Here is a 17,115-nt window from a genome sequence, read left to right on the forward strand (position 1 = left end):
TGACCCTGACGTTGTAGTAGCGAGCAATATGCTGCTTGTTGTTGATGTTCCGAAGATGGACTTGCTCGCGGTGCTCTTCCAAGAGGTCCGAGGCAAGGTTCAACCCTTCCTAGTTGGTGAGCGGGTCGAAGCATGCGACCCGCTCACTATGCACCTCCTGCTCGACAGGAATCACGGCCTCGTCGCTAAATGATAAGCAGAAAGGGGACTCTCCATTGGCCTTTGTTATGGTTGTTCTTATTGCCCATAACACCTCGGGGAGTTTTTCGGCCCATAAGCCTTTGGCATTGTCGAGCCTCTTCTTCAAGTTTTGCTTGATTATCTTATTGACAGCTTTCACTTGGCCATTTGTCTGTGGGTGTGCGGGGGAGGCATATTGAATCTGCGTGCCGTACAGGCCAACGAAGTCCCTGAGGGTATCGTTGTCGATCTGGGCACCGTTATCGATGATGATTGTCTCGGGGATTCTGAATAGGCAGTATATGTTCTTCCACAGAAAGTTAATAACCTTGGCAACTGTAATCGTGGCTAAAGCCTCGGCCTCGAACCATTTGGTGTTGTAGTCTACTGCGACAATTGCGAATTTGAGCTGTCCCGGTGCTGTTAGGAATTTGTCGATGAAGTCCAGGCCCCATTGGCAATATGCCCAAGGGGCGACGATGATTAAGAGCGGTACCGATGGTGCAAACTGGTGAAAATGACTTGGCCATTTTCATCACGTATGAGTTATTAATGGTAACCTGGCAAACTGGTGGCACTTAAGTTAGGCGCTAGCGATACGTTTCACGTCTTGTTCGATTGTAGGCCAATAGTACCCTGTATGCAGTGCCTTGAATGCCAGGTTCCTCGCACCTGTGTGATTGCCGCAAACTCCGCTATGCAGCGATAGCAAGACTCGCTGTCCCTCTTCTAGGGAGATGCACTTAAGCAGGGGGAGCCTTTCCTGTATAGCTTGCCTTCTCGGACCGTGTACAACGTTGCTCTTCTACGGAGCCTGGTGGCGATAGTCTTGTCCTGGGGCTCGATACCCTTGGAGAGGTAGTCGATGAATGGGTCCATCCATGAAGGCGGTCGCTAGCTCTCGGTCAGGAATATATCCGAGAATGGCTTATCGATGCTTGGCTTGTCTAGGATTTCTCCCATATCGGTGTTTGGGGACGATGTGGCCAACCTCGCGACAACGTCTGCTTTGTTGTTCTGTGCTCTAGGGATCAGGGCGATTGTATGGTCAGTGAGACATCGTTGGAGTAAAGTCTTGGCGAGGGATTGGTAGTGGGATAGGTGTGGCTCCTTGGCTTGGAAATAGCCGCTGACCTGGTTGGCGATGAGTTGGGAGTCGCTAAAGATTGCCAGTCTCGTGACTCCAAACTCTTTTGGCCAGATGGATGCCAGCGATCAGTGCTTCGTACTCTGCTGCGTTGTTTGAGGCTTTGAACTTGAATTGTAGCGCATACTCGTATGTATGCCCCTTTGGGTAAGTTAAGACTACCCCAACACCACTGAGCTTATTGTTGGAGGATCCATCGAAGTAAAAAGTTCAGGTGGGGGTGATATGGGGTTCCGAGGTAGTCTCGTCCGAGGACGCATCATCTTCTAGGGGTATGAACTCAGCGATGAAATCGGCAACAGCTTGCCCTTTGATGGTTGTATGAAGCGTGTAATGAATGTCGAACTCGCCGAGTTCGATGGACCATTTTACCAACCTTCCCGAAGATTTCGTTTCTGGAGGACTTGTTTCAAGGGTTGGTTGGTCAAGACATGTATGGTGTGAGCTTGGAAATATTGCCGTAATCGTCGGGCGGCTGTGAGGAGTGCGAGGGTGAATTTCTCTATATCGGAGTACCTTGACTCGGTATCGTTGAACCCTTTGCCGGTGTAATAGACTGGCAACTCATTGCTGTCATCTCGCCTAACCAGAGCGGCGCTGATGGCGGTGACTGCTACGGTGAGGTAGATGTACAAGACTCTTCCTGGGATAGGTTTTGAAAGAGTGGGTACTGACGCAAGATAGTCTCGGAGACCCTGGAAAGCCTTGTCGTGCTCGGGTCCCCAATTGATGGTTTCTGTGCGGTGAGTTTTGAGGAGCTTGAAGAATGGGGCGCACTCGTCAGTTAAGCGCGATATGAATCGGGCGAGAGCGTCAATCTTCCCAGTGAGGGACTGGACCTCGTTCCTGGTTTTTGGTGGTGGCATATCGAGGATTGCCTACACATTTTCAGAGTTGGCCTCGATGCCCCTCTCACTACCTACAAAACCTAAGAACATGCCTCCTAGTACTCCAAACAAGCACTTGTCCGGGTTGAGTAGCATGCCATATTGGAGTAAGATGTCGAAGACAATGCCCAGGTTCTTAATGTGATCTTCAATGGTGACGCTTTTGACGAGCATATCGTCCACATACACTTCCATGATCTTACCGATATGGTCTACGAACATGGCGTTAACCAGTCTCTGGTATGTGGTCCCGACGTTCTTTAGACCAAACGACATTACTTTGTAACAGTACAAACCCTCATCGGTGGTAAAAGATGTGTGCTCCTGATTGGAGGGTTTCATGGCGATTTGATTGTAGCTGGAGAAGGCGTCCATAAATCTGAGGAGCTTGTGGCCTGCAGTGGAGTCAACTAACTGATCGATTCGTGGTAGGGGAAAATTGTCCTTTGGGCAAGCCTTGTTCAAGTTGGTATAATCGACACACATGAGCCATTTTCTGTTGGCTTTTTTACCATTTCGACATTGGAGAGCCATGTCGGGTAGGAGACTTCCCTGATAAACCCAATGTCTTGGAGTTTCTTGACTTCGGCCTGGATCACTTTGTATTTTTCTTCCTTGAAGGCCCTTCTTTTTTGGCGAATTGGGGGAACGTCTGGTGAGATAGTGAGTTTGTGGGTCAACAATTCTGGAGAGATTCCTGTCATGTCTGCGGTTTAAAAATCACCCTCTTAGATGACGATGAAGTAGGTCAGGAATGAACTAACTATGACCATGCGAACACTTCCTGTCGAGTCTTGAGGAAGGCGATTGACTTTGCTTGGAACTGTAGATCTGTTTTGGACTCGATCTTCACTTTTCTTTCTGGATGTGTATTGGAAATGGAGACCGATATCAGGTCTTCTAACACACCTGGTCTGAGGTGCTTGAGCTTGAGCTTATCGTCCTTCTTTTTGCTGCGTGTATCGCTATCTTCTGAAGTCTCAGGATCTTCCCTTGGATCATTGGGCTTGTCGGAGGGAGAGGGTAGGTCAAAAGTTAGGAGGACCTCTCGTCTGCCATGTCCCCTCGCGACAGTCAAGGAGTTGCATTGTCTTGCGAGCTCTTGATCGCCTTTGACGGTGAGGATGCCTCCCGGGGTAGGTATTTTCATCATTAGCATGTGCCCTTCTACAAAGCAGAGTCCCCAGATGGCGTCGCATCCCAAGATGACGTTGTAGGATCAGGGTAATCGACAATGATGAAGTGTGCTGTCATGGTGGCGATTGTGCTGCCACCTCCCAGTGTGATCCTCAAATCATCGGATCCCAAGGGCTGTGTGATCTCTCCTGCGAAGCTGATTAGGGGGTCGTGGTCTTGGGTGAGTTTCTTCTTATCTCGATTGAGGCCCTCGTAGCAGATGCAGCACATGACGCTGACTGCTGCGCCGCTATCGATCAAGAGCCTATGGCATCGATAGTGGTCGATGATCATGGTGATTAAGAATGGGTCGTTATGGTGCTTCTTTATGGTGTCCTCGCTGCGATTAAAGGCTATTGAGTTCCATTCTACCTGAGGGGTGTGGCAGCCATGGCTGAGTCCCAATACCTCCTGGTCTTGGGGGCATTGGCGTTTTTGTGCATGGTGGATCTCGGGTGTCATTGGAGCGCCGCCGTGTATCGTTAGAATCTGTCCTTAGACCTTAATGGCGTTAGCGGCCGTGGTGGGAGTGCGATATTGCGAGAGCTGGCCACTCTGAATGAGGTGCTCGATAGCATTTTTTAGCGCCCAATAGATATTGGTGGGGTGGCTGGACTCCTCATGATACGTGCAGTGTTTACTGTTATCTCGCAGTTTTGCCTGGCCAAGTTTGCGCCGTGGTGGGCATGGGATGATGTCCTTGTGGTTATTCTAGATATGCTCATAAGAAGCGGTGAGTGTGGTGTAAATCTCATATCGGGGTGCCTCAAAGCGCTGGTCATCCCTGTGTCGGGTACCGCTGTATGGTACATCGCGATATCACCTACTGGGGGAGTTGTATTTTGGCTTCTTAGGGCTCTTTCCGTACTATTTGTCCCTTTTGTCCTTGTAGCCTTGTCGATTTCGTTGGGACCTGTCATGCTGGATGGGCTTGTCCTTGGCGGAATCAGTGCCTCTGCTTTTTGTGGTCCCAATAGGGTTGTTGACTTGAGGGACCCTGATTGGATGCGCATTGGAGTTGGTATCACGGCCAAAGGTATCGTATTTCACCTGTGTAAAGGCGGTAGCAGCATCGAGAAAGTCATCATATGTAGCGGGAGGATTGGTGTTTATCTGTAGCAGGAAGTAACCTGGCTAAAGTGCTTGCTTAAATGTTTACGCTGCTAGGGCGGGGTCAAGTGAACTGTACTGCGTAGCCTGTTTCCTCTAGCTGCATATAAAGTCTCGTAATCGCTCATTTGGTCACTATTTGAGCTTGAATAGGTCAGGTGTCATGCGACACCTGCTGCCGCACAGAATGAATCTGAGGAGAAACTTGTCCTCGAGCTCCTGGAAGCTATCAATTGAGTTGGGAGGAAGATTAAGAAACCAACGCAGGGCCTCGTCCATTAGGGTTTCCTCGAACGCGTGACACGCCATTGCGTCAGTATATCGGGTACCATGTAGGATGGACTGGAATACTTCTAAGTGGTGGTAAGGGTCTCGGGTGCTTTTATATTTCTCAATCTTGAAGGGCTTGGCTTCTGGTGGGCACTTCTCAGCTTGTATTCGGGCAGTGAATGGTCCCGTCTTTCCCTAAAAGCCTGCAGTGGTTGGTTGCCAGCCAGTCTTGCTTTCAACGTTTTCAACTCATGCTTGTAAGGAGGAGATGGCCTCCCTCATCTAGAGCAATAGCAGAGTATTAGGATCGGATGGGGGTGTGTTGGCGGTCGTGGCTGTGTTTATACCCGAGGTTCCCGCTATATCATGGGCAGGCTGAGGTGGTGGCGCCGTGTCGCATTGATTGGGGAGTAGGGGTGAATTCAAGTAGATGACCTAGGTCCTGCGCTCGTGCTGCCAGGTGTGGGGCATGTGGTGCTTCCCGATGTAGCGCCTGGAGGCAAGAAGGTGCCAGCGAGGTCGGTGCTCGGGTAGGTGGTGAGGACTGCTCCTGGTGTCGAGACACCGTCGATAGTTGGTATCGGGGTCTCCTGCTCGTGGGCTATGTCCAAAGCTTCGTTATGTGTGACTCACCTCTGAAGTGCCTCCCGGAGGATGCGGTTTTGATTCGTCATATTTTTGACCTCACGACGAGCCGCCATGGTCACTGCGCGCTCGGCCTCGGCCTGTGCGGGTGTCTCCATGAGGTAGCGCATTGCTATCTCTAGCGCGGTGGTTGGATAAGTAGTCATGACCGATTGAGCCTCGGTGTTCTGGCTCTGAAACTCGAGAGTGTGCTGGACCTCGCGGGTCACTGCCTCTCGAGGCGGATCGTCGTTGTTGGTATCGGGATTGCTGGTAGCCATCGATGTGTTGTCTTGCTAGCAAGGAGCGATGGGAGTCCTTCTAGAGCCAAATGTTCCAGTTGCCTCGAGAGGAGTCTGATCCAACTGAACATGGGTTGTATTTATCCGTTACAATTGCTATCGGTCTCGTTTATCTGCAAAACAGAAGAAGGTCAGAGGGAAGACCGGGTGTGGCAGCCTTCAACGCTCCGATGCCTAAGTCAGTATCGAACAAGATAATGATAATGGAAAGCGATAGTAAATAGTTACCTCTTTAGGTTGTTAGCGATGACCTTAATGTAGCAGGTTCGTGGGAGCTTGGTTCCGTTTCTTTCGGTGTGGGACGCTCGGGATCCCGATATCGCCCTGAAGGGTATCGGAACCCTCGGCTCGGAGCTTATCTCGCCAGTATATTGGCGATTCGAGTCTTATGCTTCCGATACTTGTGCTTAGGAGGTATGTGTATACCAACAGTCGGATATATGCTTCTCATGAAGTTTCCTACACCCAACGACATGGGCTGTGTGAAAGGAAGCCAACAGCTAGCTCGAGAATGTTATTCAAAGACTGTGGTGCTGTCAGAAAGCCGCCATGAGATCTTAACGGTGGGAAATCAAGTGCTGCTGACCGACACAATTGAAGACCCTAGGGACTGCGAGGAGAAGTATGTAAAAAAGGAACTTGTCAACCCAGAAACATCCTTGCAGGTTATCAGCATCTCTGACGAACACCCTAAGCTGATAGTCCTCATCAACGCTCAAGTCGCCCCTAAGATAGCAGTTGAACTCACCCAATTTCTGCGAGACAACTCCGCTATGTTTGCTTGGTCCTGGGCCACATGCCAGGCATCTCCCCTGAAATCATCACGCACAAGCTAAGCATTAAACCATCTTTCTATCTAATAAAATAGAAGTGCATGGCCTTTGACGAAGAAAGATATCGTGCAATAGGGGAAGAAGTCGCCAAGCTACAAGGCATCGGGTTCATCCACCAAGTCAATTATCCCCAATGGATTTCTAATATGGTCATGGTAAAGAAGCTTAGAAGGAAGTGGCGAATGTGTGTGGACTTTAAGGGTCTCAACAAGGCATGCCCTAAGGATAGTTTCCCGCTACCCCGCATTGACCAGCTAATTGACGCAACAGTGGGACATCAGCTGCTCAGCATGATGGACGCTTTCTCCGGCTACAACCAAATCAAGATGCACCCCAGCGACCAAGGATGCACCACCTTCACAACCGACAAAGGCCTGTGTTGCTACATTATCATACCTTTCGAATTGAAGAACGTCAGGGCAACGACACACCAGCGGTTGATGAACGCCATGTTCGCTGAGCATCTCGGCAAATAATAGAGGTGTACGTGGACGACATGCTAGTCAAGAGCATCAAGGCCAGCAGACACGTGGCAACCCTCCACATCATAGTCGCCATTCTCTTGGCCTACGGTATACGCCTTAACCCCGAGAAGTTTTTTCTGCATCACCGCTAGCAAATTTTTAGGTTACATCGTCAGCGAACGAGGCATAGAGGCTAACCCTGACAAGGTGTAAGCCATCCTCAACATGAAATCCCCGGTGTGGAAGATGCACGTTTAAAGCCTTCAGGGCAAGCTCACTGCCCTTTCTCGTTTCATCTCCATGCTCACCGATAGATGTCTCCCATTCTTCAAAGCCATGAAGAGGACCCACAAGAAAGAAATTAACTAGACCCCAGACTGTGAGGCGGCATTCCAAAGTCTGAAGGAACATTTAGCGGCAGTCCCACTTCTCTCCATTCCTGTACAAGGTGAGATACTCTACATATATCTAGGGTATCCCCAATAGCGGTCAGCTATGCAATCGTACGAAGAGAGGGACAGGACCAGCTCCCAGTGTTCTACACCGGCAGAGCATGAACGACGTTGAGACCAGATACACCCCACTGGAGCAACTTACTCTCGCGCTCATCGTCACCGCTAAACATCTCTGTCAATAATTCCAAGCCCACATAATCCATGTCCTGACAAATCAATCGCTGAAATAGGTAATGTAGAACCCTGAACACTCCGGACGCCTTAGCAAGTGGGCCATCGAGCTCAGCGAGTTCGACATTTAATACAAGCAGCGAACCACTATGAAAGGCCAAGCGGTAGCCGCTTCATCACTGAGCTCACTTAACGTTAGGATGAACCTCGCTTAAGGGCAAAAGAAGGCGACATGGCCATGACCACCGCTGAGGAACTAACACCCAAATAATAGTCAGACTGGAACCTCCATGTAGATGGCTTGGCCTGGGCCAAAGCTTGCGGCGCAGGAGTCGTCTTGACAGGACCAGTGGGACTAAATGTGGAGTATGCTATGAAATTCAACTTCACAGCCTCAAACAACATGGTGGAGTACGAAGCACTCATTGCAGGCTTGCTCCTGGCCATCTACTCAGGCGCTGACAACGTCAACATATTCAGCGACTCCTAGTTAGTCGTCAACCAAGTCAACTACAGTTTCCAAGCCAAAGACAAACAGTTAGCGGCATACTTGGGATACGTCAAAACGCTCTTCAAAAAATTCAAATTCCATACCATCACACAAATCCCCAGAGAAAAGAACGCCAAGGCAGACTCTCAACCACACCGAAATCAGGCTGACACAAGGGTGGAATGCCTTGACAGGCCAAGCATCACCAAAACGCTAGCGAAAATATTCAACATTAAGGTCAATCCCAGCTGGATGGATGAAATAATCAAGTACAAGATCAATGGAACACTACACAAGGTCGAAGCACGACAACTCAAGCGGAGAGCAACCCGCTATAACATACAAAATGACAAGCTTTACCGCCAAGGGTTCACCCATCCCAACCTCTGATGTCTGACCCCAGAGGAGGGAAATGTCGTTTTGGCAATGATACATTTCGGGGAATGTGAAAATCACTCAGGTGCCAGGTCTCTGGAAAATCGTACCATGAGGCATGGGTACTTTTGGCCCAGGCTTGGCGACTACGCCAGAGAAGTCTCCAAGTCCTGTCACACAAGTGTCAACAATACTCTAACCTCCCTCATGCCCCGGCAGAGCCCCTCTCGATAATCATCGGCCTATGGATTCACTCCACTTGGGGCCTCAACCTAGTTGGCAAATTACCAACCGTTAGGGGATAGTTCAAGTACATCATTGTCGCCATTGACTACAACAGCAACTGGATCTAGGCTGAGAGGCTGACGGCAATCACTATAGCCAAGGTAACCCACTTTCTCTGGAAGAACATCTTGCCGGTACGGCGTTCCCCATACCATCATCACAGACAACGGGCACAGTTCAACAATAAGGAGATCATATCTCTTACCGCGAATCTGGGCACCAAGATGAGCTTTGCATCTATTGCTCACCCCCAAACCAACGAACAAGTTGAAATCTCAAACAAGATAATCAAGAAGCTGCTAAAAAAGAAACTCAACGACGCTAAGGGTTTGTGGGCAGAGAAGCTCCAGGAAGTTCTGTGGGCCATCAGGACAACCCTAACATCCGCAAATGGTGAAACACCGTTTTGCATGATTTTTGGGACTGAGGCCGTCCTAACTATCAAGGTCACCCAACCTACCGCTAGGGTCAAAAGCTACTGTTCCGAGACCAACGCCGAGGGTATCAATCTTGACAAAGATCTCCTCGAGGAAAAAAGCCACAAGTCCCATTTGCACAACTTGCAAAACAAGCAATGGGTATCGCGTCAAAGCTCAGAACCTCCAACTTGGGGACTGGAATGAAGAAAGTCATTCCACCACTAACGGTACTCCAGCCCACTTGGGAAGGACCATACCAAATTGTAGACATCGTCAGCCCTGACACTTTCTACTTAAAGGACATGGATGGCGTCACAACGACCCACCCTTGGAATACCGAACACCTCCGGTATTACTACAAGTAATTATACCGCTGACCCAAGAACATCTTGACTTAGCTAAATTTTTGTACAATATTTATTTAAGGGAAGCTACCCAATGGGTACTCTCCCTCTTTTGTAAATGTTGATCTCTTAGCTATCAATGAAACGAGAAATTATTCAAACCATTGTTCTCTGTAGCACAACGTTAACTGGCAACGCCAACAACATTCAGCGGACCATGTCCGCTACATCGTGCACTCGGAACAATTTTAAATATTTTAATGTTTCATTGATTAACAAAAGCTTAAGTTAGGCTCTAGCGGTATACTAGCACTCAGGCAACACATATATTTGGCAACGGCAAACCCATACTTTAGAAAATTCTTTTTTTCTTCAAAACGCGAAATTCATTATATATCCAGGTTGGGACTCCCCAACCAAAAATTTATCCAATTACAAATGTAAAACGCCTGAGCGGCAATAAAAAAAATAAAAAAAACAGAGAGGAGCTAAGAAACTAAGGCAATGTCTTCACGGATGGCTTTGGGTGGTGGCAACATTTTCACCGTCAACCAGCGCAGGTTGGACGGCCGTACCGCTTGTCTGGTTGGACCCAGGAGCGGTGGGGCTCGGCGTCACTATGGTGCCATCCGCCCTTATGTGAGCCTCTAAGAAGTCAGCATGGGACACGTCCGAGAGAGTAGGCATCAACGTCTTTTGACCTGTCCACCGCATGTTGACCACTCTCACCATTGCCAGAGAGCAGACCCTTTGATTCTTTGGTGGTCGGCCTGCCTACAGACACCTGCGGCTAGCTTGACGTCCCGGTTGGCCGAGGCGCTTTGTTCCAGTTGATGACGCCCTTCTGGTCCAACATTTTGAAGTTGGCAGGGGCACCAGCCTTCGTCACCTCTGTTAGAGCATGCTTGAGCTCTAGCGACCGATTGTAGGCCTCTACAGCAGCGGCATCTGCTTGGTCCCTCTAAACTTTCGATCGGGTGACCTAGCCTTCCAACAGCTTTAACTCCGCGGCCTTGGCGGCAGCCTCCCGCTGAAGGACCTCAGCACGCTTACCCTTTGCCGCTACCTGCTCCTGCAGCAGGGCCATGTCTTGCTCTAGCTGCGCTACCCTGTTGTTTCGCTCAACATCCCGGTCGATGGCGACATCTAACTTGCCCAAAACATCCACCAGGTCCATCTCTGCCTTGGAAAGGCAGCCCTCGGTGTCCGCCAGCTTCTTGGACATCTCCCCCAGCTCCTTACGGAGACCCTCAACTTCGTCCCTCAGTTGCCGCTCAATAGGCGATGACTTCGATGCCTCCAGAAATAACTTGTGCAGCCCGATCGACAAGTGCCTGAAGGCCGAGCTAAACGGCGATTGTTACAGGGCCGTCGGATGGACTGTCCCTTCCATCCTGCCGAACCTAAGCCGCTCACAAAGGTGGAAGAGAAAGTCTTACTTGGGATTCATCAAAAACTCGGCCTACGAGGCAAAGGAGTCCAACTCGCTCGTCTGCACCTCCTAATAGTGGCCACCGTCTACTTCTGAAAGCCTTGCTTCGCCTTCTTCTGTTAAGGGACCCAAATGGGCATCGAGTCGTCCACTTCATCACCTTCGTAGGCATCGTTTTTCCGCCGCTACTGTTGGAGAGGACCCTGGGTGGTACCAAAAGAGATAGGCCTCGGCGGGTTCTGAGGCTCTAAACTCGCAATGGTAACGGGTCATTCGAAGCCACCGTTCTCTCCCTTTGGATCCCACGCCCTGAGCAGCCACTCTTTCGCTGCCTTTCTCTAGGGTGGCACCGGCCCAGCTCCCTCTAGCAGCCCCACGCTCGGTGCGGGACTCAGGTAAAACAACAGTCTGCCCGGCGGTAGCAAGATGGGAATGGTGAGGCATCAGCATCACAACCTCTATCTCCGATTGGCTCAGCGGCTGGGACTGAGGGTCGACGACAGTCTTCCGCGCATTCAGATTAGCGGCGTACATGCCTTTCAAATAATTTTGAAGCTCGGTATTATCCATGGCTCTGTTAAACGCCTCGCAACTTGCCTTGTTACCACGAAGGGGATCTGCATAGGCAAACCAAGAAAACAAGTCAGCGTCAAGCAGTCTACTCAAAAGGCAGGTAGGCGTAGGACACTTACCAGGGGTGCGGGTCAACTTCAAGTCGGCCAACAGCTCCCAGCTAGTCAGCAGACATAGATCAAGCAGGTTGCGGTTCCGCCAACACCCGGTAATCCTTGCTACACGACACTGCTCCCCTTGGGTAAGTGTAAAACGCAGGCCAGCTACAAAAAAAAAACACAGGCGGTGTTAAAAAAAAAAAAACAAATCACAACAACGATTAGTGGCAACCTCGGATAGGTTGGAATTCTGACTTAATCCTAACCGCTCCGCAGTCAGGGCTAGAACTGAAGGTAATCAACCTGCCCCCAAGCGAGAACTGGCGCAGCGGAACCTCTAGGCGGGGCCAGTCGGCAACGCAACCGCCCTGATCCTGGAGAGGATGCAGCAACTGGAACAAAGGCTAATACTGGCAAAGGCGGCCCCCCCCAGCGCCAATACCAAATCTGCTCTTCGCGTATAGGCTAGGACCATTCACGGCCAGGTTCCTGCAGGCCTTCAGACCCGCACATGCAAAGACGCCAAAAATGCTACAGTATGGCGGCATGACTGACCCTTTCGTCCACATGGACACCTTCAAGAAAGTCACTAACAACAAGGGATTTGATGACACCACCCTCTGCCACTTGTTCAGCAAAATGTTAGATAAGGAGGCGATGAGTTGGTTCTTTGAGTGCCCACCAGGATCCATTGACTCATTTAACGCGCTATCAAACGCTTTCCTGTCACGGTTCATCCTGTTGGCCACCAGACATCACAACATAAGTCAGTTGTTCCACGTCAGGTAGGGCACAAAGGAAACATTAAAGGCGTTTGTCACCAGGTGGAGAGCGGTGGCATCTCAATGGCGCGATCTTGACAAAACAATGGCACTGGCGGTCTTCAAGCAGGGACTCCTAAAGGGACCATTTCTCTATCATCTCAATTACAATCATCTAAATGCTGCATATGAACATGTCATGAGTGAAGCCGTCATCCATGCACAGGCAAAATTCATCACATAAAGAGAAACCCTACCACCACCGCCAACGCCAACAAAGTTCACTCAACCCTCCTCCAATCAACAGGGGACCGCTAACAAATCCTCTACTACACCGCCAACTAATAAGAAGAGAGAGTGGCAACAAGGCAACTACTAGAGCAAGCAACAAAAGGACCAACATTACCACAAGGGCAACCACTCATCCCACGGAGATAACCGTAGCAAACAAACGGAGTCTTCCCAGTGGTACGTAGTGTTTACAGTCCTCACAGCCTTGTATGAAGAGATATATAACCAGTGCAAAGACCAAATCCCATCGCCACCCCTAAGAAAGTACCCAAGGGTGGGAAAACCAAGAAACACTGGCAAGTGGCGCAAATACCACGAAGACAGCAGTCACAACACCAACAATTGTAGCGCTCTCAAAACGGCAATTGAGACTTTGTATCGTGATGGTAAATTGGAAAAATTCAAGGTGCGTCAGCCGCCACCTGTGGTCACTAACATCGAGCCCATGCACCTCATCAACACCATCGACGGTGGTGCTCCGACCACCAACATGTCTCATAGGGCAAGAAAGCGCTATGCACGCGCTAATCAGCCCAAAGAAATTTGCAACATTCGTTATGAGAGATCCGCAAAACTCCTAAAGTCCAGTTGGGAACCCATCACTTTCTCAGAGGAAGAGGAGCGTGGAGTGCATTTACCCCACGACGATCCATTCTTGATCGAAGTAATGCTCGACAAATGGTCCGTGGGAAGGGTCCTTATTGAAAACTGATCCGCCGTCAATGTCATCTTCAATGACTGCTACATCCAACTCCAGCGGAATAGAAAATTACTTCAAGATCATGAGCCACTGCTTAGCTTCTCCGGTGACGTCACACAACCACTCGGTTCTGACTACATGTGACTAGTCATCGGCGCTAGTTCATGCACAGTGAAGATACATACAGAGTTCATCATCATCGACTACTTCAGTTCGTATAATGCCATCATTGGTCGACCGACGCTCAACAAGCTAAAGTGCATCATAGTAGGATATATGCTTCTCATGAAGTTCCCTACAACCAACTGAACAGGCTGCGTGAAGGGAAGTCAACAACTAGCAGGAGAATTTATTCAACAACTGTGGTACGATCGACACGCCGCCATCAGATCCTAACAGTGGGAAACCATGTACCGTCAACAAACATTTTCGAGGATCTTAGAGATGATGAGGAGAAATATCTGAAAAAGGAGCCTGTCAACCCAGAAAGGTCCTTGAAAGTTATCAGCATCTCCGACGAGCACCCTGAGCGAACGGTCCACATCGGCGCTTAGCTAGCCCCAGAGATAGCGGCAGAACTCACCCAGTTTCTACGAGACAATGCCGCCTCTTTGCATGGTCCTATGCTGATAAGCCGGCCATCTCCCTTAAAATTATCACGCACAAATTGAGCATGAAACTGTCTTTCTATCCAGACAAGCAGAGGCGAAGGGCCTTTGACGAAGAAAGATATCGAGCAATATGGGAAGAGGTCGCCAAGCTCCAGGGCATTGGGTTCATCTGCCAAGTCAATTATCCTCAGTGGATTTCCAACTTGGTAATGGTTAAGAAACCTAGAGGAAAGTGGCGGATGTGTGTAGACTTCAAGGGTCTCAACAAGACATGCCCTTAGGATAGTTTCCCGCAACCCCGCATTGACCAGTTGGTTGACGCTACAGCAGGACATGAGTTGCTCAGCATGATGGACGCCTTCTCAGGATACAATCAAATCAAGATGCACCCTAGTGACCAAGAGTTCACCACCTTCACAACCGACAAGGGCCTATACTGCTACAATGTCATTCCCTTCGGGTTGAAGAACCCTGGGTCAACATACCAGCAGTTGATGAACGCCATGTTCGCAGAACAACTTGGCAAAATAATAGAGGTCTACGTGGACGACATGCTAGTCAAGAGCATTAAGGCTAGCAGACACGTGGTAAACCTCAGAATCATATTCGCCATCCTCTTCACCTATGGTATGCGCTTCAATCCTGAAAAGTGTTTCTTTGGCGTCACCGCCAGTAAGTTCTTGGGATACATGCATGATGAGTGAACGAGCCATAGAGGCTAACCCTGACAAGGTGCAAGCCACCCTCAACATGAAGTCCCCGAAGTGGAAGGGGCACGTTTAGAGCCTCCAGAGCAAGCTAACAGCCCTTTCTCGGTTCATCTCTAGACTCATCTACAGATGCCTCCCATTTTTCAAGGTTCTGAAGAGGACCTACAAGAAAGTAATTGACTGGACCCCAGATTGTGAGGCAGCATCCAAAAGCCTGAAAGAATACTTGGCGGCAGTCCCACTTCTCTCCATTCCTGTACAGGGTGAGATTCTCTACATCTACTTAGCGGTATCCTTATCAGCGGTAAGCTGCGCCATTGTACCGCGAGAAGGATATGACTAGCTCCTGATATTCTACGCTGGCAGAGGCATGAATGGGGTGGAGACAAGATACACCCCTTGGAGCAGCTCGCTCTTGCACTCATTGTCGCCTCTAAATGTCTCCGCCAATACTTTCAATCTCATACAATCCATGTCTTGACAAACCAACAGCTGAAACAAGCAATGCAGAACCCTGAACATTCCGAGCGCCTTAGTAAGTGGGCCATTGAGCTCAGCGAATTTGACATTGAGTACAAGCCACAAATCGCTATGAATGGCCAGGCGGTGGCTGACTTCATTGCTGAGCTCACGGAGCCACAAGGTGCACCCACCCTAGGGCCAGCAGAGGGCAACACAACCATAACAACCACTGAGCAGCCAGCTCCCAAACAACAGTCAGACTGGAGTCTTCACGTCGGTGGCTCCGCCAGCACCAAGCCATGTGCCACTGGAGTTATAGTGACGGGGCCAGGAGGGGTGAACGTGGAGTACGCGTTAAAATTCAATTTCACAGCCTCAAACAACATGGCGGAATATGAAGCGCACATTGCAGGCTTACTCCTCGCCATAGACTTAGGTGCTAACAGTGTCAACATATTCAGCGACTCCCAGCTAGTCATCAACCAAGTCAATGACAGTTTCCAAGCCAAAGACAAACATTTGGCGGCATACTTGGGATACGTCAAGACACTCCTGAGAAAATTCAAATTCCACACCATCACACAGATCCCCAAAGAAAAGAATGCCAAGACTGATTCACTGGCAAGACTCACAATTGCTCAACCACACCAAAGTCCAGAGGACACAAGGGTAGAGTGCCTTGACAAAACCCTAAACACCTAAACACCAAAACCCTAACGGAGATTTTCAACATTGAAGTCAACCCTAGCTGGATCGATGAAATCATCAAGTACAAGCTCAATGGGATGATGCCAACAGACAAGGTCCGGGCACTGCAACTCAAGCGGAGGGCAACTCACTATAATATCAAGAATGGCAAGCTTTACTGCCAAGGATTCACTCATCCTAACCTCCGGTGTCTAATCCCAGCAGAGGGAAAGGCCGTTCTAGCAATGATACACGCCGGTGAATATGAAAACCACTCCGGCGCTAGATCTTTGGCCAATCGCACAATGCCACAAGGCTACCTCTAGCCCACGCTAAGGGACGATGCCAGAAAGGTTTTCAGATCCTACCACAAGTGTCAATAGTACGCTGACTTCCCCCATGCCCCGGCAGAACCTCTTTTGATAATCATCGGCCCATGGATTAGCTCCATGTGAGGCCTGGACCTACTTGGAGCAGGAAGTTAAGACGATGGTGTTGCGAAACGCTGCAACTGTCGATCTCACAGGTTAGGGAAACGCTGAGCATGAGATGGAAGTGCTATAGGACAACCAAGTGCTTTGGAAGTCTTCCTGGATGTATGTATTCACGTAGCCAGTGGCCAAGTAACCTTGCTAGCCACGTTGGTTGATGCGGGGACGTTCATCGAGGACGAGGAGGAGATGCACCTCTATCTATGGAATCATGGGCACTCCAAGGAGGAGATAGAGATCGCTGTTATCCACATAGTGGTGAGCATAAGGGCATGGATGCTGCTGCGGCACCACTTCGAACTTTACACAATAATCCTCCCAAGGGAGACCACAACCTTTGGGCCCTTCAAAAGGAGCAGCAAGATGCATGCTGACTATCTTACTGCCTTGCAAACCTACGACTTTGAGTGGAAGCTCAAGTTGGGGCAGCACGAGGATGTGCTTCATTGTTGGGTTACAACCTTGGACGAGAGCAGAGGTGCAAAGGCATGATGTGCGTGATCTAGCCGCTGCCTTGGTGGTGGCAGAACGCATGTCAGATTTAAAGGGGGCTACCAGCATGCATGCAGGGGCAGTTAGCGTGCATGGGGACACTATGGGCCTGCCTGAGAGTGTCCTAGGCGTACTTGGGGGTGCTGCCAAAACGCATGCAGGGTGTTCATGTTAAAAAAATAAGAGCTTAACAAGTGGTAGAGGTAGTTTGCAGCAGCCCAAGGCAGTTATTCATCAAAGAAAACTGCCATAACTGCCCATGGAATTGCCACTTA

At 49.7% G+C, this 17,115-nt stretch overlaps 2 protein-coding genes across 2 annotated transcripts; one reads left to right on the forward strand and one right to left on the reverse strand.

Annotated features, from left to right (window-relative positions):
* Positions 1-109: 109 nt before the first annotated feature.
* Positions 110-2,193, reverse strand: LOC112172985 (uncharacterized protein K02A2.6-like). Its single transcript, XM_024310525.1, has 2 exons — positions 1,844-2,193; positions 110-701 (listed from the first exon to the last, which is right to left on the reverse strand). Exons 1-2 carry the CDS (start codon positions 2,191-2,193, stop codon positions 110-112), a joined length of 942 nt encoding a protein of 313 aa, XP_024166293.1.
* A 12,188-nt stretch (positions 2,194-14,381) lies between these two features.
* LOC112173002 lies at positions 14,382-16,183 on the forward strand. The gene is made up of 4 exons (XM_024310548.1): positions 14,382-14,670; positions 14,912-15,012; positions 15,075-15,666; positions 15,909-16,183. Exons 1-4 carry the CDS (start codon positions 14,382-14,384, stop codon positions 16,181-16,183), a joined length of 1,257 nt encoding a protein of 418 aa, XP_024166316.1.
* Positions 16,184-17,115: the final 932 nt, after the last annotated feature.

This window comes from Rosa chinensis, chromosome 1, assembly GCF_002994745.2.
Source record: "Rosa chinensis cultivar Old Blush chromosome 1, RchiOBHm-V2, whole genome shotgun sequence".
In the NCBI taxonomy this organism is placed as follows: Eukaryota; Viridiplantae; Streptophyta; class Magnoliopsida; order Rosales; family Rosaceae; genus Rosa; species Rosa chinensis.

Excerpts from the sequence above, each read along its gene's own strand:
- LOC112173002 (XM_024310548.1), top strand. The coding sequence starts at position 14,382 with ATGCACCCTAGTGACCAAGAGTTCACCACCTTCACAACCGACAAGGGC. Across the intron at positions 15,013-15,074 it reads TAGCGGTATCCTTATCAGCG|AGGCATGAATGGGGTGGAGA; the intron begins GTAAGCTGCGCC and ends CTACGCTGGCAG. Across the intron at positions 15,667-15,908 it reads CATCAACCAAGTCAATGACA|TCAACCCTAGCTGGATCGAT; the intron begins GTTTCCAAGCCA and ends TCAACATTGAAG.
- LOC112172985 (XM_024310525.1), bottom strand. The coding sequence starts at position 2,193 with ATGCCACCACCAAAAACCAGGAACGAGGTCCAGTCCCTCACTGGGAAG. Across the intron at positions 702-1,843 it reads TTCAACGATACCGAGTCAAG|TCATTTTCACCAGTTTGCAC; the intron begins GTACTCCGATAT and ends AAAATGGCCAAG.